We start from the raw sequence: 26,595 nt of genomic DNA, 5'->3' as shown, positions 1-26,595 counted from the left end.
ATCGCAGCAAGGCTTTAGGGCTAGGACCTTAGCTTGGCCTTTTGGCTGAGAGTAAGAGTCCCGGCTCCTAGGCTTTGCAGCGTATAATGAACTGACCGATAACGGATAATGGATAATGAATAATGAAGATAGAACAATAACCCTTAAAAACCCCAAAACCCCATATAAAATAATATCAGTAATAATGTTACTGACATTGTAATTAATGTATATTTTGTATAAAGGTATTTCATAATAATACATTCTTATAGTGTTAAGAATAATTATAACTGATTAATTTTCATCATCAATATTATCAATAATCCAACCTTCACTTTCTAATGGTGGTTTTTGTTAACCATCGTTGCCCGGCCAAAAGAAACCTGAACCAAAATATTAAAATATTAGACTGTCACTTTTATTGAACATGAGTGTCACAAATAACCCTGCGAAGTGTTTTTCCTTTTTTTTGTGTGTGTTTTCTATTTCTGCGATGTTCTATCTTGAATTAACCTCAGTTTTCCTCATCCAGCTAGCTCATTTAGCTTAGCACGTCACCTCACCAGGATACGCACTAAAAGGGTGGGTGTGGGTGGTTGTTTCCCTCAACCACTAAAGTCGTAAGGGCACCATTTCCTGCGGTATGTCTTGGGAAAGTACAGCCAAAGAAATACAAAATTAAAAAAGCGAATTCCTATTGCTTACCATTGTTCTGTATGTAGAATAAGAGGTACAACAATTGAATGGATAATCTGTATGTTTTAACAACGGATGAAAAACAAGGAGCATACAAAAATATTTATGTATAGATTTCCCAATATGCTTTGCGTTAATGACGCAAAACAAGGTGACAACCTTGACTGAAAGCTCCTGAATAATGTAAAATAAAAAATCGAATTAACGAGGAAGACTTATGCTATTGTGCAAATTGTTTATTAAGCTTTGCTAAAAATACTGGCCACGGGAAATGATTTTACAGTAAATTTCCTTACTACACAACATTTAGAGCAGCAGAGGGTGAAAAAGGTCAATTTTCTTAAACTATTGAGTATTTAAATCATTCTTTAAATATATACACTCAAGATGAGTCAGTAATATGGACCAAAAAATGTTTTGTGCAGACAACAGGAAACTTTCAATAAGTTGCAGCGTATGCGAACCAAGGGCATCGTCCCTTATCATACAAAATGATACAGCGCTCCCCAGTGGTCAATATTTTTACAAAGCTGGTATCAAATTCACCGTCATGTTTATTTGTAAAGCCCTTAATCACAAGCAGTCTCAAATGACTGCACAGACCACAGACTGTCGTGTTTTAGGTCGAGGGGGCAAACAAAATAACAGGTAGATGAAAAAAATCCCACAAAAATACGTACTTAATACAAACAATGCAAAACCCGTTCATTTGGAAAAAAAACAAACAAAGACGAATTACTTTTGTCGAGTTCGTCTGGAATGCAATTTGTTGCCTTTAGAAAACAAAGTAGCGGAAAGTAAATAGGGCCGTAAAATATAAAGCACATTTTCATAAATTTGTGCAGTTAAACCTCCCAGCTAATAATCAGACCGCCCGTATACTGAGAACATATTAGGGAATTACATTTTCTTCCAGTCAATCATCTTCTATTCTATTTTTAGGATACATAAATGAGTACATTATCATAGTAATTTATAAAAATAAAAAAAAACCTACATACATGCAGCCTTATTGTATTGAAAGAATGCCCCAATGCTCAGCTTACTAATATCTAAGACTAAACCCAGAACACAAATGCCCTGTATTGACATTTTTAATCACCAAAGCCTTTTGATGCCTTTTAGTCACCAATACAAACTTTCCGCTCCACCGACAGAGGTACAACCAGACGAAGTTTATTTTTAAACTCATATTCCACACAAGAAACTTATCAGTGTCATGGGAAAAAACAATCATTTCAATTACCGTATTTTCTATATAATATGGTGCACCTAAATACCATATTCCAGTGCGCCTTATATGCGGACAAAATAAAAACTGAGTTACTAGATTTGTGCAGTTATTTGTCAGTTGATAAGGGGCAGTTCAGAATCCTGAGTGCTAAGTAATGACTTTGTGAGTACAAAGACTAATTTAAGGCCTGACAATATTCTTGCGGCCCTGACCAATAAGAACGTCAAGAATTTAGGACCGTGACCATAAACAATGTGATGGTATAAGACCTAATGCCTTTTCATGTGTTGTCTTGTATCCATAGTGGTTAAAAGGATCATTTCCAGCGCACTCCACGCCGCGATCTGGGTTCAAATGGCATTGCATCCGATGTGCAATTATAAGTAATGAGTGATATATTCTGGCTGGTTAATCAAAGTGTAAATGCAGCACTTTATTCTTTTTAGTGTAACCCTAGCCTATACTGTAATTTTAATTCGATGCACTTTGTAGTCTGATCCACCTTATGTATGAAAAATATTAGAGGTCAACCGATTATGGGGCAGACCGATTATCAACCCTGATATTTGGGAATTTGACGGATATCGGTATTTGCATTTTTATTTATGCGACGGGTCAATTATTTAGGCTCAGGTGCAGCAAATATCGCTCTCCCTCCTTTTCACTTCTGTCTCGGACTCTACACACACCGCAACTTCTGATGGGATAAACGACCGGGGGCAGAGCCACTAAGGCAGGTAAAATAATGTTACAGCGGAGTAAACCCCTGAGTCCTGACATGTGTGTAAAAATTGTTGTTCACTTGTCTTAGTGAAGCACGTTCCGGTGGAGACTGATATATTAGTTCTCATCAATTGCCAATTAAGCGTTTTTGTGATCGAGAGAGGGGATCAAAAGCATGCTAAAGTGTAACGATAAAATTTTCTATCTTGCTCTAAATCAATAGTGCCCACACTTTCAATTCATGAACTAGGTAAAAATTTCACTGCACTTTTTGTTTTAAGTTATTTGAGTCATGTTGGTTGTATTGACATTTCTATATATTTGTTTTAAGCTTAATTTCATTTCCTGCACTGTTAGTTTTTGATTTAAGGGAAAGATTAGTTATGTTAGCTGTTATGAAATTCAAATGTATTTACTCTAAAGGGTTTCAGAGAGCTATTAAAGGTTTTTTTGAATTTATGACCAAAAAAAAAACGGTTTTTATTGCGTTATTAAAATGTCTTGTGCTAATTTTTAAGCTTTTAAAGCAAATGAATATCGGCTCCAAATATTGGTTATTGGCCTCCTCTACAAACTAATAATTGTTCCTGATAAGTGCATAAGTAAATACTGGATTTTTTTTTAAACAAGTCTATTTTTGATAGATAGTATATTTTCATCTCATTGAGGGGATTTTCTTCACTCGCCCACCGAATGAACAGACACGGCCACGTCTGCTAGTTCAGCACCTCGCTCCTCTCCCACCGTCAGCTCGCCAGCCTCCCTGTCGCCCTCCGTGGGCTCGCCGTCGCCTGCCTCGCCCACACGGCAGTTGAGCAAAAGCGGTGGCAGGGGGACGCTGCGGGCCAGCTCCTCCATGTGCCGAGCAAACTCCTTGGTCTTGTACTGCGTGACCTTTGCCAGCTCCAGTGTCTTGGCCGAGGTGATGATGGGGATGTGACGGGCGATCTCCAGGGCCTTTTGGAGCTTTTCTGCACCATCAGTGCGGAAGAAATCGTTGATAGCTCGCTCAGTCTTCTTTAAGTGGCCTCGGACCATGCCCAGCAGAGCTACGTTGAGGACCATAGTGACACAGAAGGCGGCCAAGCACACGCCCACGTAGTACTCGCCGAGGCCACTGTGAGTGTAGGCCACGCGGACGGTTACGCTGTAGTTGCCACCGGGCGCCAAGCACGTGTAGCGCCCGCGGTCCCCAAAGGACACGATGCTGATGTTTAGGTGGCCGCTTTCCTCAACCAGCCACTTACCACCTGCGCGAAAAGATCAACATCAGTCACTAAAGCAGGGGTTGGGGACCTTTTTGACGCAAAGAGCCATAATAGCAAACTTTTGTTTTCGAGAGCGCCACACAATTTCTTCTAAGTCAAAAATCAGCAAAACCACCAAAACCTTCTTCTGGACAAAAGCTAATTTTTCAGTGCATTTTAATTCACTGTATGACGTTAGATGATTTAATATTTTATTTAGAAATTATAACGTCAGAGCCTGTGTCCCATATAAACAAATATACGACTTCAAACTCGTCTCCCACCCGTAGATACTTAAGATCGTTGGGACTCCTTTTGACAAGGGATCGACTGAAATGGGTTTTTCAGGGCAGATGCAGATTGTTAGTATTAAGAGGAGGCCGATAACCGATATTTAAAGCCAATATTAATTTGCTGTAAAAGCTTAAGAATTGGTGAAAGAAAATTTTAATAATTCAAAAAGAAAAAAAATAATATTTGATATAACATTCAAATAAAACTAATAGAAATAAATTTCGGCTGAGCAGCAACTGGTATAAAGATGCATACATAAAGACTTAAATAGCTACCTGAAACTTTTTACAGGAAACGATTCATGTTGTAGATAGATAGATACTTTATCTTTCACTTAGACCCAAAAACTAACAGTTCAGAAAATAAAATTGGGCTTAGCAGCAACTTGTACAGAAGATAGATCATTTTTTTTTACAATAAATGAATAAAACTGTCTATACAACCAACATGACTTAACCTTAAACAAAGTGCATTGAAATTTTAACAGAGCTAGGGAGTTGAAAAGTGTGGGCATTCCTGTTTTAGAGCCAGATCGATGCACTAATGTTATGATTGGACATATTGAGCGAGCAGCAGCAAGTCAACTGCAGGAGAGAGAGTGGGAAAGGTGAGATGGCACAACATTCATTTGGACAGGTAACTTAAAATTAGTTTTACCTGGTTATTTCAGTATGAGAAATTATTTTCCCCCCATTTTCCACTTATTGAAACATAAATATTTTGTTTGTTTGTACATGATTCAAATTGAATCGTTTCTTCCGGCGCCGTCACGAATGGCAGCCACTCCAGCAGCTCCCGTGTTATTTTCGATTGTTCTCGATTGTTTGTTCTCAGCTCAGGGATGCTGCTGGAAATGTGAATTTCCCTTAGGGGATGAACAAAGTATCTATCTATCTATCTATCTATATTATGTCAGTCTCCACCTGAACCTTTTTCTCTAAAACAAGTTAATTAAGCTTTTTACGCTATGTAATAGTTCCAAACACGCTTTTCTATTACGAACACGTGCAGGTTGGGACGAGTTAACTGAACTGCTACTTTAACGTTATTGCTCCTGCCTTAGTGGCTCCGTCCTCAGTCTCTTTTCCAATTAGAAGGCGCGGGATGGGTAGCACACAGGGATGAGCAGCGGAGGGGAGAGGAGTAGGCGCAAGGGAGAGAGAGTCTCAGCTGCAACTGAGACTTAATCATCGGCCCGTTGAATGAAAAAAATGCCAATACCAATATCCGTCAAATTCACAAATATCAGTCGCGATAATCAGCTCGCCTTAATCAAACTCTAATTTTTACCTTTTTTTTTAAATAAAGCTTTAAGAACGAGGTGCAAGCAGTTATTTTGTCCAAATATCACAAAATACTGCAAACGAAAAGTTTCCAGCTGTATTTTTCTTCAGTGCGGTGGGCGTGTGCGAGAGAGAAGGAAGCCTGGTGTGTGCAGAGATACACCGACCCAATCAAATTGCTCTGTGTGCTTCACTAAAGAGTTTGGGTGTTAAGTTTGTTTTGTGGGTCATAAAATGTCTCCTTTTTAAAACGAGTTATTCGCGACATACAACCAAACTGGGTCCATTGGCTGTGCCCTTTTTTATACTGGACGAACAGATCTCATTACAAGTGCTATATTGACTTTGCACATATCAAACTCAAACTAGAGCATATCATAAATGGAACGACACAGAGGAAATTTGCACGGGTAAAATTTTATCTCTGAGCCACATGTACTCATGAAAGGAACCATAGGTCACCAACCCCTGCACTAATTACAACGTTAACTCATTTTTAACACCTGAGTCAGGTATTTAAAAAAAGGCGGAGGTCAAAAATTGACTAATCCCATACTTAAATCAGTTGTTCTAATTATCTGGGTTTTGACAGGAAAGGGTTATTCCAACAAAATTTTGGGGCTTGTTTACTAATATAATATATATTAGTTCAACATAACCACTGTATAAGATGCTCTAAGTGTCATACACCGGAGCCTCCAAAGAACACTAGCCGAGCAAAAGAAAGGCAGCGAGGGGGCCAAGGGCGGTGCTAGGAATCAAATTAAAGGAACAGTTTTAAAGGAACCGTTTCTGATTCTGCGTTGTTCACATTTTTTGTACTTTTTTTTTTTTTAATCTAGCATTTTTCATCACATTTCTGACTATCCTGTATTTTAATAGGGAATAGAGTTTTTAAAATGCAATACTTTTTGGGGGTGTTTGTGGGATGAATTGTGGGTGCATGAGCACCCCCAAAAACGTGCTGGTTACGCCCATGACTAGGATTTAAAGTTTGACTGTTGTCCGAACAAGACACTGCCAATTAAAGTGACATAGTAATGTAAACAACTTTGCCCGGAGTCTGATGTGGCCAGTTTCTCCAATGATCCACCGAGCGCGCAGGTTTGGGCTAGGCATTAGTGAGCACACCTATTTACGGGTGTCGCGTAGTGATGGCGTCACGTCGTGCTGTCCCGGCGCCGATGTAAAGTGACGCGTCACGTCGAGTACTTATAATTTTCTTCATTTTATCGCTTTTCTTTAGCTCTACAACCTACCCTATCATGCAGTATTCTAGAGAGGAACTACTGTTACTACGCCCTGTGGATATTACGCCTTTTAACCCCCCACTTTTATTGGATATTGACAATTTTAATGCTGAAATTGGGAACGAGAGTCGTCGGGTTCAAACCCGCAAACGGGGAAGAAGATGTGGATTATTGGTGAAAGCCAGAAGAAGAAATGGACGTACTCCTATTCCAAGTATAGTGCTTGCTAACGTTCAGAGGCTCGATAACAAAACTGATGAGTTGTTTATGAGGATTCATACCCAGAAAGATTTCTGTGATTGTAATGTTATTTGTTTTTCTGAAACTTGGCTAAAACCATCACATCCTGATTCCTTAGTCCAGCCGCCGGGATTTACGATTTTCCGTCAGGATCGGGACACAGATATCACAGGTAAATCCCGAGGAGGTGGAGTGTGTTTTTTGGTGAACATCAGCTGGTGTACGGATGCTCGGATTATATCCAGTGGATGTTCTGCTGATTTGGAACACGTGACCATTGAATGCAGACCTTTCTATCTTTCTCGTGATTTCTCATCAGTGACCCTCACCGCAGTATATATCCAACCCAGGCCCGACCTCGATGTCGCACTAAAAGGATTAGCAAGCGCTATATCCAAGGACGAAAACAAGGATCCCAATACCCTATCCATAGTATTAGGTGATTTCAACCAGGCCAATCTTCGTACCGTACTACCAAACTATAAACAACAAGTCACATGCCCAACCCGTGGTGACAAGATCCTGGACCACTGTTATTGTCCAGTGAAGCAGGTGTACAAATCTGTCAACCGGTCAAGTCTGGGGAATTCTGATCACTCCACGGTACTACTCATACCCGCCTACAAACAACAGCTCAAGCAAGTTCCACCTACCAAACGGACCCATCTGACTTAGTCACCAGCTGATGTCGATAAACTGCGTGGATGTTTGGAGTGCACGGACTGGGAAGTACTCAAACACGGGAATGACATCAACGAGTACACGGACACGGTGTCAGATTACGTAAGTTTCTGCCAGGAGCTCTGTCTACCTACTACGTCCAAAACTCAGTACTCCAATTCAAAACCATGGTTCAACAAGTCCATCCGGAAATTGATCGTTGCCAAGGACACCGCCTATAGACACAAGGACTTGGACCCTGACGCTTGCCGCCAAGCGAAATCAGCGTTGACAAAGGGTGTTAAGGCCGCCAAACGTTCGTTCCGCGATAGGGTAGAGGTACAATTCGACACTCAGGACTCCAGAGCTCTATGGTCAAACTTGAAGCTTATAACTCAGTACAAAGGACCAAAGAAGACTATTGGTAATGTGGACGCTACTCTACCCGATCAGCTCAATGACTTTTATGCCCATTTTGACAAGGACAACAGTGGTGCTCCAGTGCCAGCCCCGGTGACCGAGGACGACAATCCTTTGATCATCAGTGAAGAGGAGGTAAGACGTGATTTTAGGAGGTTGAAAGAGAGGAAATCACCAGGGGCCCGATAAACTCTCACCCAGTCTTCTCAAAGCGTGTGCTTCTCAACTTGCCCCCGTCTTTACTGGTATTTTCAATTGGTCTTTGAGTTCTGCTACTGTACCCTCGTGTTGGAAGTGTGCTACAATTGTACCGGTCCCGAAGAAGAACAATGTCTCATGTTTGAACGATTATAGACCCATAGCACTCACGTCCGTGATCATTAAAACTTTTGAGAAGATCGTATTTAAATTCATGAAGCCCTTTCTACCATCAAATCTAGATCTGTACCAATTCGCATATCGTGCTAATAGAAGTGTAAGTGATGCCATTTCAATTTGTATTCATAAGATTCTAAGTCATCTTGAGCATAGGAATTCATACGTTAGGGTTTTATTCATAGATTTTAGTTGGGCTTTCAAAACTATCATTCCTTCTAAACTGCATTTTAAACTTCTTCATGACCTCAATTTTCCCGTTTTACTATCAAATTGGATTTTAGATTTCCTTCTCAATAGAGAACAGTCCGTTCGCATTGGTGAGAAAGATTCATGTTATATTGTCCTCAACACTGGTATGCCTCATGGCTGTCCATTGTCTCAAACTTTGTTTTCCCTATTCACACATGATTGTCAACCCAATTCTGACAATTCACTATTCGCTAAATATGCAGACGACGCCACGGTTACTGGCTTTATTTCAAATGGAGACGAAACTGAATACAGAGCAGAAATTGATTCACTTTCCACCTTCTGTCATGAGAGTAATCGGTTATTTAATGTAGGTAAAACTAAGGAGATGATAATAGATTTCCGTACTAAGCCTCCCCCGCATGTGCCACTGTCAATTAATGGTATTGAGGTGGAACTGGTCCATTCATTCAAGTTTCTGGGTACTTACTTGTCAGCTGACCTCACATGGACTGCCAATGCTACTGATATTCTAAAGTCAGCCAGACAAAGGCTCTACTTCCTTCGTCAACTCAAATCATTCGGAGTTCATCAATCTATTCTGGTCAATTTTTATCGTGCTATCATTGAATCCGTTTTAACTAGGTCAATCACAGTTTAGTTCGGTCACGTCAATCAGAAAGAATTGTCAAAGATGGAATCAGTAGTGAGGACGGCAAAGGAAATAAGAGGTACTGGCCTTCCGTCCCTGCAAAGTATCTACATCAATCGAACTAGAAAACAGACACTAAAAATTATAGACGATCCCAGTCACCCTGCTTGCAGGTACTTTGATTACCTGCCGTCAGGTCGCCGTCTTCGCTCCATTGCGAGCAAGACTTCACGTCTTAAAGAGAGTTTTTACCCTTCCGCTATCCATATGTTAAACGGGAATTGATTGAGGTTATTATGTATAGTATTATTATGCCAACGGCATTCCTCCGACCTATTCTACTCTAGTCTTGTTATTTACATATTCTTTCTTTTCAAACTATTCTATGTAATTACCTTGTATTATACACTGCAATATCTATTTTACTCTATTCTTTTAAATCGATTATTTTATCATTATTGAGTGTTCGCGTGTCAAATGATTTCTTGTATACATCATGTTTATGGTTTATACTGGCTGAATAAATAAATACAATACAATACAATACATAGTGCAGTATTTAAAGAGATCACATAAGATAGGTACGGACAAGAAATGATTGCGGGTTATTGGTGAGGACACATCCAAAACTACATCCTTTGTGATCAACTTTCCATCCTAAAATATTGGGAGATGTAATATGACAATACTTCCAGTGACAAACATTTTTCTGAGACAAGTCTTATCCTACTTATAGTTTAAACTATTTTCCTCAATAAGCCACTTCCAATCCATAGATGTAAGACGGTCTGTCAGTGGTTTGCAAAATAAGGCACAATGGAAATATTTCGCCTACCTGGTTCCTCAACCAGCAGATGACCATTGGGGCCATACCATCTTGCGTCACCGCTGACCCCTGTGACGTTGCATTCAATTATGGCGCTTGTTCCCTCCTTGAGTGTGACACCAGCAGTCACGGTTTCTTCCTCTAAGGAGCGATTCTCGGCACCATAGACCTTGCAGATGCAGAGCAGCAGCAGCAGCACGAGGATGCTTTGAGCCATTAACTTTGTGGCAAGGGGCAGACCTGCAGAAATTGGTCAGGTGATGTCATTGTTTAGTGGTCAAAAAACCCACCGGGTGACTCAGGGTTCATACACCTTTTTCATGGAAAAATTCAAGCATTTTTTTAAAGACTTTCAAAACCAATTTTCCAATTTCCCCAGTACCATTCCAAAAAGTATTTTGGTGTGCATCATGTATTTTGCAGAGCCACAAATATATGTGCGATTTACATTTGTGATTTTAAATCTTGTACATTTATCAAGATGTATGATTAGTAGATCTAGAGCACAGGTGTCAAACAGGCGGCCCGCGGGCCAGATCAGGCCCGCTGAGGGATTGAATCCGGCCTGCGAGACAAAACTCAGAGAAGCGCAAGAGAAAAACAAGCTGCAGGTTGAAATATGTCAACCTGATGTTGCCAAAGCCAGGTGCCTCTCACAAAGACACTGTACTTATATTTATTTCTCTCTCTCTCTCTCTCTCTCTCTCTCTCTCTCTCTTTATTTTCCACCCCTTTCTCCCACTCTGTCTCTGTTTCTCTTTTTCTCTTCCTTTGTTGCTCATTGTCTCTTTCTCTGTGTCTTTTAACATCTTTTGCTCTAACTTCCTTTTTTCTCTTTCCTCTCTTTTCTCTTTCTCTCTTCATACCTTTTACACTTTCTTTTCTCTTTTCTCTCCTTCTGTCTTTCTATTTCTCTTTGGATTTCTTTCTTCCTCTCCCTTTCTTTTCCCCTCTCTCACGCCTTTTTATCTTTTGTTTCTCACGCTCTTTCCCTCGCTCTCTTTCTTTGTCCCGCCCTCTCTCCTTTTCCCTCTTTCTTTCTCATATTTCGATTATCTCCTTTTCTTTCTCTTTAATCTACTAGTCCGGCCCCCGACAGAATGTTTGTTCTATCGTGTGGCCCCCGAGTTAAAACGGGTTTGACACCCCTGATCTAGAGCAAAACGTGAATATTCTTGTGGATTTGAAGAATATGGCTATCTATCTCTGAGATAAATCTTTCCCCATATAGGTGTTGAGTAAAATTGATATGTAGCTGACATTTTGGTTTATAGTTGAATTTTCAACCCATTAAAATGACAGACGGCTCGATAATGTTTCCGTCAACTCTTAAAGAATTTGTCAATGATGGAATATTGTCGGTAATGTAACCTCTGCAGACACAGAAATTTAAAAGATCTAAATGTTTATATAGTTGTAAACTATATAACTATAGTTGTTTAACTTAACTTGGTGTAATAATAGTCTGTATTTTACAATAATCTTTGGTCTGTGCAGCCCTTTGAGACTCCTTGTTAAGGGCTATACAAATAAACATGACTTGACTTTTTTCAATTCCATTACACCGCTACCTTATTTTATGCTTGGCCCATAATGAAGATAAGTAATTCTTGCGCTGATACACATTTCATAGTGCCCTGTCTAGAAATAGATTCCACCTGTCCCTTTGACGCAACTTGTTGGGGACAATGGCGCGTCATAGAACCATGCCATACAAACAAATGAGCTGCCGTTAATCACAAAGGAAGAAGACATGCAATAGCAATATCACCAGGGAGCAGTGTTTGTGCCAATTCAAAGCAGACATGTTGAGAAAGGCGGCAACCATTTCAAGCATTTACAAGCACTTCACCCAAAGTTCAAGCACAGAATGGGGTCCCAGTGGTCAAGTTGCAAAGGTTTCATGACTCCACCAGGATGATAATTGAAACATGGTTGCCAATGCTAGTGTCTTTCCAATAATAACAAAATATGGACAGTGGCAATTTAGATAAAACAATGTAAATAAACCCTCTTCAGAAAGTAGAACAACACTTGGACTATTTTTTACCAGTTCTTTCAGTTTTGAAATTATGACAGCATTAAGACTGAAAGCGTTCTGATTAGTATTAATATTTCCAATTCAAATTGCATTTCGATTAACATTTTTTACAGAAATGTTGATTGGAAAGGTTGTTTATTTTTCCGGGATGTTTGGTGGGGAGAAGAGGGGTTCCTTTTTGTATATTGAATGTTTTCAGACAGCACTTTATGAGTTGCATTTCAGTGGCTGAATAGTGATTTAAAAAGGTTTGAACAACTTTATTGACACTAATAACAGAAAACAATCTTGTCAATCTCAACAGCAATCAAGCACATTCACAATATTATATTTCAATATACTTTCATTTGATACATTGAGACTACTTTTTAAAAACATGTCAGCAAGTGACGCATTTACACGCATGCACACAAACACAAAACACTGACTTACGATTCAGAAGGACGCCACGACATCAAATTTTAAATGATTGATAATTACGAAAACGTGTCAATTGTTTTGCATCCTGAAGTCATTTACTAAAACTGCTTTAAAAGTAGGGAAAAGCTAGGTTGTGCTGTCTTACTTACCGTGAATAGCAAGTGGCCGAGCTGAGTAGGCGCGGCCTGTTACAAACAGGTGCATACACTAGGAAATGCCATTTAAACAATAGTGTATTTCTTAAATTGGACTAATTTCAAATTATAGTCAAAGTATAGTACTAGATAATATAGGTACACGTATTTCAACCCAGCCCTCGTTTAAAACGTTGGAGTCAAACACGGAAGTTGTTTATTACCTTCGCATCAAGGTAGCCGACATGTGGGCGCGGCTAATTGAGAATTAAAGACCACCCGGACACGATTCGTTTTTTTACCCAAATTATATTAACTGTGCACTACATTGGGGTTTATTTACAGTCTTTATTATGATTAGCATTAATGTTGTATCATTTGAATTGTAGTGTTCCCATATACTGTATTCTGTATGGATGTACAGGATTTTTGACACAAAATTCAAGAGCAACTTTTGAAACAAATAGCGGAAGCTGTTTCCAGTGGCTCGTTTATATCTGTAACAAAGAGTGTCATTTTTTAAAAATCAGGTATTTTTGCGATGACATACTATAACTACAGGGGAACAATGCGTAGCTGTTTATTGTACTTGCTATCTGCTTGCAAGTCTAAGGTCAAAATTTTTGTATCATTACGCTCCCCTTTGAAGATTTTTCTCTTGCTTTTATTGTGAAAATTTAGTGAGTGGTCAGACCGGATCCACTTAATTTTTCTCTCCACTGGAGGACCAGACGCGTGGGTGACGTGGCTAATCCACCTGGAGGACAAAAACACAACCAACATTTTAATTATTTAGGCAAGTTATCCCATCTGACAGCACAGAGCTAGGATCTAATCAGAAACTCACGCCTTTTAAGAATATAATTTTGCTGTTAAATGGGAAGCATTGCTCCGAGGCTAGGGTAACTGCTAGCATAACACTTTACATCTGGAAAAGAGGCAAGGTGAGTTGTTAAATAAAGAGGGAAAATGAAGTCTTTATTTTCATCGAATTTAATCAATGTCAGACGTGTTTTACCAAAGTTTTTAGAAACCTAGCAAACTTTCTGAAACATCACAGCTTATATCATCAGCACACACTTTGACTCGCGGTTCATTGACCACTCATCTCTAATACTCGGCATACGCTTAAGGGATTCGAACCGGGAAGCACATTACTATTTGTTTGAAAGGGAGCCTGACATTTTGGTATGCCAATTAGTGAATAATTATATAAAAGAAGACAGAAAGAAGGTTGAAAAATAAATGGCCATATGGACTTCATTGTGACATCCTCTTTCCTCATCAGACATGTGTTGAGAGTCGACCATGTCAGACAGCAAAACAAAATTGCCGCGGGCGCAGGACGCCAACACATCTGGCAGCTCCCCACCGACTTCTCCTGACGTGTCGACGGATGTGGCGCCCACTAGGAAAGCCAGGAGGAAGGCCAAGGCCAAAGCCCGATTGGAGGAGACTCCCCAAGTGGCCCAAGAGCCTCCAAAGGTAGCTGTCAATCATGTGAAAAAAGAGTTCAGAGTCTTAAAAGGCTGCACAACCCCCCATTACGCCATCCCGATTTGAAACCAATGTCTATCTATCTACCCTGGTCATATCTATCGACAGGGGTGAACGACAGGAAGACAAACACATACAAAAACAAAGGAAAAAAAAGGGAAAAAGTAGCAAAAAAAAACACACAACATTTTTTGGACCATGGCCAACCCAAACACCCAAACTAGTTGGTCATGCTTTCGTCCTTCCAGATGAAACGGGACATAAGAAAGCAGCCATGTCACTCGGGTCAGGGTGACAAAACGCACTCTTCTGTTCAACAGCAGGGCACAAAAGCTTTCACTGCTTTACCCCTGCCGCATCCCTTAGAACGCATCTAAACATCCCACTATCCTTTCACAACACCTCTCCACTCATTCCTATCACCACCAAGAGCTCTAGCTTCCACTATATTTAGACCTCTTTCCTGCAGTGCACTCATAACACCATCCATCCACGTCAATCACGGCCTTTTGGTCTCCTTCCATTTACTTCTTCTCTGTAGATCCTCTTCAACATTCGCTCCTCATCCATCATCTCCATGTGTCCAAACCAACCGAGTGCTCTCTTATCCACACGCTTGCTCAGTACCACTACTACTCCAGTTCTGTCTCTCACAATTTCATTTCTCAATCTATCCAATCATGTCACTCATAACATACTCCTCAAACACTTCATCTCAAAAACATTTTATCATCTTCTCAAATCTGCGTTCAGGCTCCAAGTCTCTGCAGCATACAACACAGTCGGCACAATCACACTCTCATACAGTCCCCTCTTAACATCCATACTCGTACTCTTGTTGCTCATCACCCTCCTCAGCACCCAAAACCTTGCTTCCTTGATTCACTCTGTGCAATACCTCACACTCCACTCCACCAACTGCAGCCACATCACAACCCAACTACCTAAAGCTTTCAACTTCTTCCAGCACCTGTCCTTGCAACCTTATTTCTAACGCCATGCCCACTCCATCACGTGAAAACTTCATCACCTTACTCTTCCCAATGAAATCAATGTAAGGGCCCGGTCACACAGCCGTTTGCGTCTGTATCACGGGTAAAATTTTGCAGGTTTTTTTTGCCCGTGGTTGCCCGCGATGGAAAATGCGCAAAATTGGCTACCCGCTGTTCATCGGTGGTATGCCCGCAAAACAGACGCCGGCGACTGTTCCGCTTCCTCATCGCGTCATTTCCGCGTCATTTTCTCGTGTGGACCACGGGTATAAAAGCTGCCGAGCCGGCGTTATGCCGAGAAATGCATCCTTGCCGAGATTTGCATCCCCTCGCTACTACAACCACTTTTACCTCGTTTTATCTCACTTTTATATCACTTTTAGGGAATTTTATGGCGAACATATAACCAAAACCACTTCGTCTTGCATTTGTTGGGAATGTAATACAACTTAAACCATTCCGTCTTTGTATTTGTTGTGAATGTAATCGAACGGTAATGCACGCCGTATACAAATCACTTTTGAGCAGGTAACATGTTTATTTTGCCTTTTTCTATTCAAATCGCTCGTATTGAAACTGTTATGCACTCTACCGTAAAGCTTATTTCTGCATAATAAGCTTTACCGTAGAGTGCATAACAGTTCTCAGAAGTGATTTATATACGGTGTGCATTACCTTTCGATTACGTTCACAACAAAAACAAAGACTGAATGGTTTAAGTTGTATTACATTCCCAACAAATGCAAGACGAAGTGGATTTGGTTATATGTTCGCCATTACATTCCCTAAAAGTGAGATAAAACGAGGTAATAGTGGTTGTAGTAGCGAGGGGATGCAAATCTCGGCAGGGATGCATTTCTCGGCATAATACCGGGCTGTAGAAATCATAACCGCTCAAGACACAGTCCCGTGAAGATCAAGATTTCAAGCTATGGCACCGAAGAACCAATATGTTATTATTGTAATAGTTTTTCATTTTTATTTTATTATCTTGTTATGAAATGAAAATAAATGTCAAGAAATAAAAATGGATTAAGACGAGGTCACTACGGTGACGGGGATCCATGTTCACCCCTTGACGTCTCGAGCACAACTGACGTGTGCTCGGCAAATCGCGCTGTATATACGCGGAGAAAGGCGTTTGACCGTCACACGCGTAACACGCTAATTTCACGTAATAACACCGCGATACAGGTGCAGAATATGCTATGACCGTGCTCCACCCACGATTACCCGCTGAAATTTCGCGTCCTACCCATGTGTAACCACGCCCTGGCCGCGGCCATAGCACGTCGTTCCGCGTCATTTCCGCGTCATTACCTCGTGTGCCGCCCGCGGTTAACACGCGGTCTAAAGTTTCGAGCAGCGCAAAACTTTTTCGCGCTGCCAACCGCGTGTGAATTTCCGACCGCGTGTAAAGCACTGCTGTATCTCGTCTATATGGCGATCTCAAAGCGTCCGACATCGTCTGCTTCACGGGCAGAAATTTCTGGCCGTGATTCAGCCTCGATACGCCCGTGAAAGGCTGGGTGACCGGGCCCTAAAGTTTTGAGCAGCGCAAAACTTTTTCGCGCTGCCAACCGCGTGTGAATTTCCGACCGCGTGTAAGGCACTGCTGTATCTCGTCTGTATTCAGATTCAGCCTCGATACAGACGCAAACGGCTGTGTGACCGGGCCCTAAGCCCCCCAAAAAACAAAACAATAAAAAAAAAACAGAGCAAAGGAGACCTTGAGAAAGGGTTGCATGTGAGGTTATACCCCTTCCAGTATGACCAGGCTGACATTGCATGGGGATAAATAGACGAAACACAGTCAATATCAACAATAAACAAAAGTAATTACTGAAGCTTTTTGGTGATAATTGTCATCTAAAATATTATCAATCAAGTATTGTTCATAAAGTAAAATAAGGTTTACACAAGTAAATAGTCTATTGTGTCACAATTCTTTGACAAAGCATGCAATTAATTCTTATTGTTTACAAAAAAGTTGGTCTATTGTTCACCTAAATGTAAAATATTATGTATAGTCTTTATTTACAAAGTAATCCCATGTTGTGGCGGCACAGTAGCTGACTGGTTAGAACGTCTGTCTACCTCACAGTTAAAAGGTCCCAGGTTCAATTAAAATTACTGCCTTCCTGTGTGAAGCTTGCCTATGGTCTCCTTCCACATTTCAAAAATATTCATGGCACGTTGATTGGTGACTGCAAATCGTCCCTAGGTATGGATGCGTGTGGGAGCTATTGTATGCTTATGTGTGATTGGCTAGAAATTAGTCTATGGTGTCCCCAGCCCACTGCCTGATGTTAGCTGTGATCCAGCACCTCCGTGACCCTTGTGAGGATAAGTGATTGAGAAAAAAAATTGCAAAATGAATCCCATTTTTTATTTACAATTCGAACATTTGATTTGTTCACAATTTGATAGTAATTTAGTTGTTGTTTTTTCTTTCAAATAAAAATAAAAATCTGTTCTTTTGGTCAGAGCTTTTTCGAATTGAAACCATCATGCACTTTGCTTTTTGAAATATATTGAAGACTGCTTAAACACTTTTTTTCAGTCAGGATTCCCCATAATGCATCTTAATGGATGGTTCTTAGGTGCTCTTATGACACATTGTGTCCCTCAAGGTTCAGTTCGAGAAACACCTTTTTTTTTTACCATTAATATAATACCATTGGGGCAGCACAGTGGCTGAGTGGTTAGCGCGTCCGCGGCACAGTTCCGGGGTCATGATATGAAATATTCCTGTGTGGAGTTTGCATGTTCTCCACGTGCTTGCATGGGTTTACTCCGGGCACCCCGCTTTCCTCCCACATTCTAAAAACATGCATGTCAGGTTAATTGGCCGGTTCAAATTGTCCCTAGGTTTAAATAAGCGAGTGAGTTGTCGGTCTCTGTGTGCCCTGTGACTGGCTGGCAACCAGTTCAGGGTGTCCCCCGCCCACTGCCCGACGATGGCTGGTATTGGCCCCAGCACCCCCGCAACCCTACTGAGTATAAGCAGTGCAGATAATGGATGGATAATACCATTGGTGTTGAAAATATATTATCTCATATATTTTATATTAGCCAGAGGTGGGTTGTAACGGAGTACATTTACTCTGTTAAAATTACTTGAGTATGTTTTGGGAAATTTTGTGCTTCTTGGAGTATTTTTAAATCCATATACTTTTACTTGAGTAAATTTTTGAAGAAAATAATGGTACTTTTACTCCGCTAAATTAGGCAACAATGAAGTCGTTACTTCGTTACATGTCGAATCCCCTCCATGTCTTTGTGTCTCCACCAAGGCGCATTTATTTTGTTTAAACATGGTAGAGCCAGGCTCTACCATGTATAACAATCAAACCTAGCAGCCTCGTCATGTGACCATATTCAACTTCAGCTGGGGAAATTTTGTTTACGGATGAAACCGATCGAACATGTCGCTAAGCAATACTGACTATGTGAAAACACACAAAAGGAGGAGCACCCTGGCCTCACATCGAAAGCATGTTCCCCTAAAAAAGGGTGCCAAACATCCTCTGCAATATGCAATGTCTCCTTTGTTTGCCTACACAAACGGATATTTCTGCATTCAAGAATTCAACATTAAACTTGAGGAAACATGTAGTGGTCAGTTTCCTAAATTCTAATTTTAACTTTACTTTGGTTTGATTTGTTTTTTTATTACTTGCTTGTTTTATCCTTGTGTTATCGTTGATTGATATTCAGTGTACAGCAAACTTGGGTGTCCTGAAAGCTGCTTTGAAGTAAAATGTATTATTATCTTCAACCGTCCAGCATCTTTGATGCAAGCTTACTATTTTATGTGTATAGGAAGGGTCTTTGCTGTGCATATAAATTTAGCTTCACACTCACACACACACACACACACACAATTGTATTTATATATGTGTGTATGTATATATATGAGATAGATAGAGAGAGAGAGAATGAATTTTTTTGAAAGCACCACATTTTTTAGATCATTATGTCAGAAAAACGAATTAAAAACCTTGTTTAGTTATTCTGAACGGTGGCTACACACACTTTAGATGAATTCTTTTTACCATTTTGATAGTTCAATACACTTTAATCAAGACACACACACTCTTGGATTTATGCACTTTTCTTTTACTATTTATCTACCGAAGAAGCATGAATAGAATAATAAAACAATAAGAAAATAAAACAAAAACTAGAAGTTAAGAACTTAAACTCGTACCATTTGGAGAGACAACACTGCTGGTTTGATTATTACGTTATTGTTTTTTTATATAGTTCCTCTTTTATGTCACACCAATACCAATACCTAGCAACAACAAGATGTTTTGCTTCAATGAAGATGATGGCCCAGTCTTTATATCTTCGGCTGTAGAGCGATGAAGAATACTGGTAGGCTTAAGATTCAGTTGGGCAGGGGAACACGAGTTGCAGAGTTTTGAAGCATAGGTTGACTGCTGGTGGCTTGAGGCTTCTCTAAGGTCGCTGGCTTTGTCCCACCGGGTTGGCCGCAAGCCTGATCAAGCTTGGCTGCTGGCTTGCCAAGGTTCTCTGGTTGCTTGTTGAGCTGAGACTTGGTATGCCCTGTTGCCTTCCTGCTGGCCAAATTTAGACTGCCCTTCTAAGGTGAAACATGTACCAGCTCTGGGACAGGGTCTCCTTCGATGCGCAACCTTCGATGCGCAAATACAAGCTAACGTCCCCTTCACCAACATTCCATCGGTAACAGTCAGATAACATATCTATGTGATTGACTTAAAACAGTATTAACTTGACATGTTTTGACATTGTATGATAATTTTCTGACATTGCAAAATGGAATTCTGACCAAACGTTGAATGTTCATTGTATATATATATATATATATATATATATATATATATATATATATATATTTTTTTTTTTTTTTTTTTTTTTTTTTATTTATTTATTTTTTTCAGTTGTTATTTATTTATTTGATATATTGTATTTTTATTTTATTGTTTATTAAAGCACCAGAATTTACAATGATTATTTCAATCTACTTTGGAATTAAATGTATTTTTTTGTTGATTAGACGGGCTTTGATAATTTGATGATTTGATTGGTTGTTTTAAAAAAAAATCAATAACGTTGCTACAGCTACTCAGGACTTGAGTAATTTTCTCACCAAGTACTTTTTTACTTTTACTCAAGTAAGCATTTTGATGACTACTTTTACTTCTACTTGAGTAATATTACTCTAAAGTAGCAGTACTTTTACTTGAGTAAAATGTTTGGCTATTCTACCATCCTCTGTCTAATACATGTTACCATTTTTCCTTTAGGAGCTACCAGGGCAGTCCACAGTTGAGGAGCCACAGAGTCTGTCAACAGTTGAGGAGCCACAGAGTCTGTCAATAGTTGAGGAGCCACAGAGTCTGTCAATAGTTGAGGAGCCTCAGAGTCAGTCAACAGTTGAGGAGCCACAGAGTCAGTCGACACTTTCGCAGGGAGGCTGGGGTTACTGGGGTGACTGGGGCAAATCCATTCTTTCAACGGCAACATTCACCGTAGCTACTGTAGGTAAGTGACACCCACTGGAACGACCTCTCAGAGGTGACATTACATTTTAGCTCATTATTGTCCTCTGCCTGTAGGCCAGGGGCTGACGCAAGTCATCGAAAAGGCTGAGACATCGCTGGGTATCCCTAGTCCCGTCGAGCTTTCTGCCCAGGCGGCGGACGAGAATGAGGCAGCACAGCACAGCCAAGAAAGCGAGATGGAACTAAAGGGTGGCGATGGCGCGATAGGTGGCGGCGCCATAGGGATGCTAACATCGCTCACTAGTGTGGTTCAAAATACGGTAATTAGAATGGGTACTTCATTATTTTTTTTTCAGTTTTCTTTTTTTTAAGGGGGAGACACTCAGTGAATAGTCAATAGGTTGCGGCAGATTTCCTCTCTTAACGGTTGGGTCTGTGGCTGCAAGGTAGAAGTAAGATGGCCTAGACATCTAGCCCTACCTGACCCAGGTATTAAAGCTCAACCCAGCATAAGCCTGACTAATGAACTTGATTGGCAGGACCGAGCCTGAAGCAAACGCGAAATGTCATATTTTATCTGTAAGGAGTCGAGAGGATAGGTGACTTTTGATAACGAATTAAAGCTGGTACTTGGAACCAAATCTAAGACTAAACAAGACTGTATGAACATGTATATCCTTTATATTTATGAGTCTGCAGAGGTTGCATTCCCAACAATGTTTCATTACTGACGGAATTTTGAAAGAGTTGTCAGGAAAACTTAAAAGCCGTCTGTCATTTTGACGGGTAAAAATTTGGCCATTAACGAGAGCAGCAGGACGCCCTTAGGAGTCGAGTTCAGCACTTTAAGAGAGATAAGAGAGATGGGGCGGCAGTAGCTCAGGAGGTAGAGCGATCGTTTTAGGATTGAGGGATCCCAGTTCGAATCCCGGCTTGTCCGTGTTACATGCCGAAGTGTCCTTGGGTAAGACACTGAAACCCCAATACCCCCAATAAGCAGTTTAGCGCCTTACATGGCTGCACAGATCACGGCCGCTATTGGGAAATGTGAAGCACAATGTAAAGCGGTTTGGGAAGTCATTGACTTGAAAAGCGCTATATAAATGCAGATCATTTCATTTCATTTCCTTTCATAAGTGTCATGAATTCAATGGTTCATGGAAGATTAACACTTCTTTATTTAGTAACTCATAGAACAACTGGATTTCCACAACATGTTGTAAAAGTTGTTGTCACTGCCAAAAACACCCTACAGCACTCGTTCTTTAAGAAATAGCATCATCTAGTGGGAGATAACTATTATTTCATTCAAATCACACTGCATGAGGCAGAAAGAAAACGAAGGCTTCTGGTTAGATAGTAAAAAAGAATAATTAAAAGAAGGAAGCGAGCGGGAAGCCCGGCCCGACCTAAACCTAATGATTGACATTCAAAGCTGAAATTTGTGTCTGCTTGGGTTTAATATCTTACCTTTACTGCAGGGTAAGACAGTGATCAACGGCAGCCTAGATGCTCTGGAGTTCATAGGCAAAAAGACGATGGACGTGATTGCAGAGGGTGACCCCGGCTTCAAAAAGACTAAAGGCCTTATGATTAGGAACTCCACTCTCTCTCAGGTAAACATAAACCCAATCATTACAACAGTTTTGGTATTTAAATTTTGGATTCTTGTATGTTCAGCAAATAATCTATTAATCTAACGGCGTAGTTCTGGCATGGACAAAGAGGACGTGTCTCCACCAATATCAAGCACTTTTATCCTCAGTAGGGTCACGGGTATAAACAATTACATTTTTTTTTAAAAAACGGTCAAGTAATGAGGTAATACATTTCTTTTTTTAAACTTCCTTCATCTCGGTGTTATATTTGCAATTAGTAGACTGATTTGGGCTGTCTCTAAAAAAAAAAATATCAGAATGATTGGCCTGACCCCAAGGGATTTGTTTTTTGGGGGAAAACTATCATAATTGTTTCCCCATTTTCTTAGAAAATGTACAGGTCAAACAGTCCTGTATATACGTTATCAAATGGACAAACTTGGAAACAAAATCATTTTTTTCGTTCATCCGATTACCATAAATTCTGGAATACAAGCCGCTACTTTTTTTATACACTTTAAACACAGCGGTTTTAAATACTGCGCGGCTTATTGTTTTTTGTTGTTGTTTTTTTACACGGCACAAGGCATGCACTCTACATACAAAACATTGCGGTGATGTCTACAAATGTTTATGACACCCTTTTAGAGCATAAATTAGTTGTTGGCATTTTCTTAGTGCCGTAGTAAATATGTGCTTGTCTTAGTAATCGCCATCTTGAATTGTCTCATGATCCCAAAACATGACGAAAACAACTGAACAAAACTGATAAATGACGCAGCTGAAAACGACGTTGGGTATTTGAGCAATGGGCTTCGCCGGAGTTCTGCAGGCAAAGGCAATAACGCCAAATTCCCCACACAATTGGCGCCAGGGGTGCACTTGGCCTACAATGTAAGAATTTGCCGTGAATGATTTCATCTGTATAGGTATTTAATAGTGATGTGCTTCTCGGTCGAATTCCTGATCCATGTGCCGAGTACTGTAAATGAGTGGTTCATTAATGGCGGGGGTCAATGTGCGTGTTGGTGATGTACTGAATGCTGCCTTTGTGCATGTGCAGTTCAAGAATAGCATACCAGATTATAGTCATTAGTATCACCTGCGATTGTTAATAATGTCTACAAATTCCGGTCACACTCCCAGGTATGCCATGTTCTCACTTGAACAGGATTCCGAGTGACAAGATTTATACCGCCAGGCAGGTACACAGCCCGCAGACTGTCCATGCAGGGGGCAGCCCAATTGAGAAGACGGTCGGCCTGCAGCAGCAGCAGCTGGGCAGACCTAGTGCTGCCTTGGTGGTTCATGTGGAAGACTGTCGAGGTGTTGTCTGGGCGCACGAGCACGTGCTACCCCCCCCCAAGTACGGGAGAAAAGGCATGAGGGTCAGGTGCATAGAACGCAGCTCCAGCACATTGATGTGGTTGGTGTTGTCTCGCCTGGCATCAAAGCAGAACCCAATTATCCACATCTGCAGGGGGGGCGCAGCTGAACAACAGCCGTCTGGGAGGTCAGTTTGCTCAAGAGTTCGAGGAGGCAGAAACATCGGCCACCTTGCAAGCCGAGGGCTGGGCCGACAAGCGACAGAGTCCTAGGAAACCTTGGTAAATTTGATCCTCTGAGAGGGGACGAGACAAGACTTGGGCAGATATACCCAGATGCCCAAGCGGTCCACGTGGTGTCCCGGACCACTTGACCCAGAGACATCGCACAGATGAGCCAGTCATCAAGGTATGGAGGGACCCTCTTGCTCACCGAAGGGAAGCCCTCACAAAATGGGTGAACACCTGCGGGTCAAGGGAGAGCCCAAAACGGAGCACCCGGAACTGCCAATAGGGAAACTGGAGAAAACTGTGCCAAGAAGTATTCGGGATGTGAAAGTAAGCATCCTGGATGTCTACGGAGATGGACCACTCACCCCCTGACTACTTTGCGTAAAAAATTGGTTGTCGTCAGCATGTAAAACGGCATTACCTTGAGGTGGTCGTTAATTCGCCCCCTGTTCGGTACCAGTCGGAAGCCACTGGTCTTCTGCATGAGGAAGTAGGCTGAGTAGAAGACGGGGATGTGTCCACGCATCTGCTGGCTCGATCGCACCCTTGGTCAGGAGGGTGGACAGCTCCTGATCCAAGGCCAAGGTCTTTTCCCTGTCTGAGATGGAAGTTACTTTCACCAGACTGAAGATGGGGGGGCTGGCGCCAGAACTGCAGGCTATACCAGTGGGTCAAGATGGAGACCACCCACGGGTTCAGATAGCCAGCTGCCAAGCGACTGAGCTGCTGCCGGGAAAAGCGTCAGTCGGCTGGTGCCAAACCCTCAATCACTGAACCTCCGGACCCTAAGGGCCCGAGAGGGACGGCAAGAAGAGGGCGGAAGACCCGTCTGCCTGTGGGATGTGCGGGCAGGCCCTCAAACGGCGTGGGCTGAAGCTGCTGCGGCCGCTGGGCAACACAATTTCAAGGGGGCTAAGGTAAAAGTGACGGGGAACAAACATCGGGAAAACCCCTGATCAACCCGGCGGGGGCAACTGTGCATGAAGGCCAAAGAGCCTTTGCAAAATCTTGGAGGGACCCCATCCTCACGCAGAGAAGTAGATAACGCCAGGGGATGAGGAAAGGAATGGCCAATCCTTGCAGCACGCACGCAGGCGCCGTGGGCGGGCACAACGCAGAACAAAACTGAGGGTTCCCGAAGTGGGATGAGGGTAAACCAGAAAGCGAGCCGAAACTTAGGCAGGTAGACTAACCTCATGTGACCTTCTAGAAGGGCGAAAGAAACGCAGCTTCGACAAAAATATTCTCTGGGGTAAAAGCAGTAGGGATGGCGAAGACGCCAAATTATTGAAGCTTAAAAGAGCAGTATGCACCCGCCATGCGAGATCAAAAGTGGCTTACCTGCGAGTTTGACAGGAATTTTTAGACATTTCTAACGATCACAGGTAATACGAATGACTGACTGCTGTATGCCATTCTTAGACTGTGCATGCACGAAGGTAAAATTCAATGCTTGAAGCGCCACCCTGGCGGTCGGTAGGGTTGGAATAGAAACGTCTCTTTTGCTCAGGTGCTGAGAGAAGCCAAGGAGCAAGAAGAGCTACAAACGGAACAATCTTCAGACTCCGAAAACAAGCCAGTTGCTCACTACGGGGTTCTTTTTGACGAGTACCAGGGCCTGGCCCACCTTGAGGCGCTGGAGATGCTTTCTCGACAAAGCGACTCTAAGGTAGCATATAAGAGGCGTGCGACAGGTGGATGCACTTTTAAATGAATTATTCTTCTTTTCATTTTTTACAGGTCAAGTCGGTGTTGACGACGCTTTCAGGAGAAAAATTGAGTCAGTTGAGAGAAGAGCTAGAGCTCATCAAGGACGCTTTCTCTTTGATGGAATTTGACGACGAGGACGTGGACGAGAAGAAAGGTACAAAATTCAACATGTGTTGTTCTCATGTCAACTTCACCAATATGAATTTCCTGTGCATGATTCCAGATAAGGATGGATCTGATTTTGAGACTGAGCTCTTGCAGGCCCTGGAGGGTGTCGGTGTCTCCACCACGGCCCAAAAAGTCAGCAAGGTGCGGGGCTATATTAGTTTAGCATTTTTCTTTGTCATAGTATGTGTAATCTTGTTTTCATGGGTTGGTATTTTTCTTGGTATTGATTATAGTTTTTTAAATGCAATATTTGTCAATTGCTTAATATCTGTATTGTGTACTTTTTTTATATATATAATATATATGAAATATTACTGAATATTCTTGTAATTTATGTAATCTAATCTATTTTTGATCATTTTTAATCTTGGACATGGTCATCTTCGTATTTTACACTATCTAAGCACATCAAATAATAAACTACAGCTTTATGATAATGTGATCACAACAGGCCTGCAAAGACGCCTGTGGTGTGGTGAAGGAGCTGGACAAGCCAACACAGGACAGTGAGGAAATGACAAAACTGACTGTTGAGGTTTGAAGGATTTTTTTTGTTTGTGGCTTTTTTTAGACACAGAACAAAAAAAAACATTATACATTAATTAACAAAAGAAAACAAACTATTTGCACATAAAAACATGTGCACAATACAATTATACAATACATAAACGTGTGCCCAAAGCCAAGTTTCTTAAGTTACGACTACCCTTATTACATTTGTTCTCTCGCAGAGAATACTTATTCAAAATCAAACAAAAAACAGCACCAGGCCCCACAAAGGAGGATTAGAAAACAAAGAAATTACATTTCAAAATTTTAAAAGGTGAAATATATGTGCCGAGGAAGATGCAAGTTTAATATAATTTCGCGCTTTGTGCATTAATAAATCTATCATAAAAAGACCCTCATCATT

General features: G+C 41.2%; 2 protein-coding genes across 6 annotated transcripts in view; one reads left to right on the top strand and one right to left on the bottom strand.

Moving 5' to 3' along the window:
- Nucleotides 1–896: 896 nt before the first annotated feature.
- On the bottom strand, nt 897–13,111 carry LOC148349732 (microfibrillar-associated protein 3-like). Of its 2 annotated transcripts, none has more exons than XM_088320884.1 (3): nt 12,891–13,111; nt 10,081–10,311; nt 897–3,882 (listed from the first exon to the last, which is right to left on the bottom strand). In XM_088320884.1, the coding sequence occupies exons 2-3, from the start codon at nt 10,286–10,288 to the stop codon at nt 3,311–3,313; spliced, it is 780 nt and encodes a 259-aa protein (XP_088177010.1). In that variant the 5' UTR covers nt 10,289–10,311; nt 12,891–13,111; the 3' UTR covers nt 897–3,310. The 2 variants fall into 2 exon arrangements, with proteins under 2 accessions (XP_088177010.1, XP_088177009.1); XM_088320883.1 differs by having other exon boundaries at nt 12,682–13,110.
- fam114a2 (family with sequence similarity 114 member A2) overlaps nt 7,780–26,595 on the top strand; it is a 24,235-nt gene continuing 5,419 nt past the window's right edge. Inside the window, exons 1-9 of one of the 4 annotated variants that reach the window (XM_088320882.1) lie at nt 13,261–13,610; nt 13,955–14,151; nt 20,453–20,690; nt 20,765–20,970; nt 22,132–22,266; nt 25,315–25,473; nt 25,545–25,668; nt 25,738–25,823; nt 26,134–26,217. In XM_088320882.1, coding sequence (XP_088177008.1) covers nt 13,975–14,151; nt 20,453–20,690; nt 20,765–20,970; nt 22,132–22,266; nt 25,315–25,473; nt 25,545–25,668; nt 25,738–25,823; nt 26,134–26,217 — 1,209 coding nt within the window. In that variant the 5' untranslated portion in view covers nt 13,261–13,610; nt 13,955–13,974. Of the gene's footprint in view, nt 8,162–13,253; nt 13,611–13,954; nt 14,152–20,452; nt 20,691–20,764; nt 20,971–22,131; nt 22,267–25,314; nt 25,474–25,544; nt 25,824–26,133; nt 26,218–26,595 lie in introns of those variants that run through there. The other 3 variants (XM_088320881.1, XM_088320880.1, XM_088320879.1) reach the window with 3 other exon arrangements.

The sequence above is a fragment of the Urocampus carinirostris genome, chromosome 17 (genome assembly GCF_059441175.1).
Source record: "Urocampus carinirostris isolate Australia breed hairy pipefish chromosome 17, RoL_Ucar_1.0, whole genome shotgun sequence".
Classification (NCBI taxonomy): Eukaryota; Metazoa; Chordata; class Actinopteri; order Syngnathiformes; family Syngnathidae; genus Urocampus; species Urocampus carinirostris.
The sequence above is the reverse complement of the archived record's forward strand: the minus strand, read 5'-3'. Positions and strand labels throughout refer to the sequence as shown.

Bases quoted from the DNA above. Each gene is read 5' to 3' on its own strand.
- LOC148349732 (XM_088320883.1), bottom strand. From the start codon at position 12,736: ATGCACCTGTTTGTAACAGGCCGCGCCTACTCAGCTCGGCCACTTGCT. The intron at 10,312-12,681 runs GTAAGTAAGACA...CAATTTCTGCAG, and splicing joins TCGGCCACTTGCTATTCACG to GTCTGCCCCTTGCCACAAAG. The intron at 3,883-10,080 runs GTAGGCGAAATA...CTTTTCGCGCAG, and splicing joins TCTGCTGGTTGAGGAACCAG to GTGGTAAGTGGCTGGTTGAG.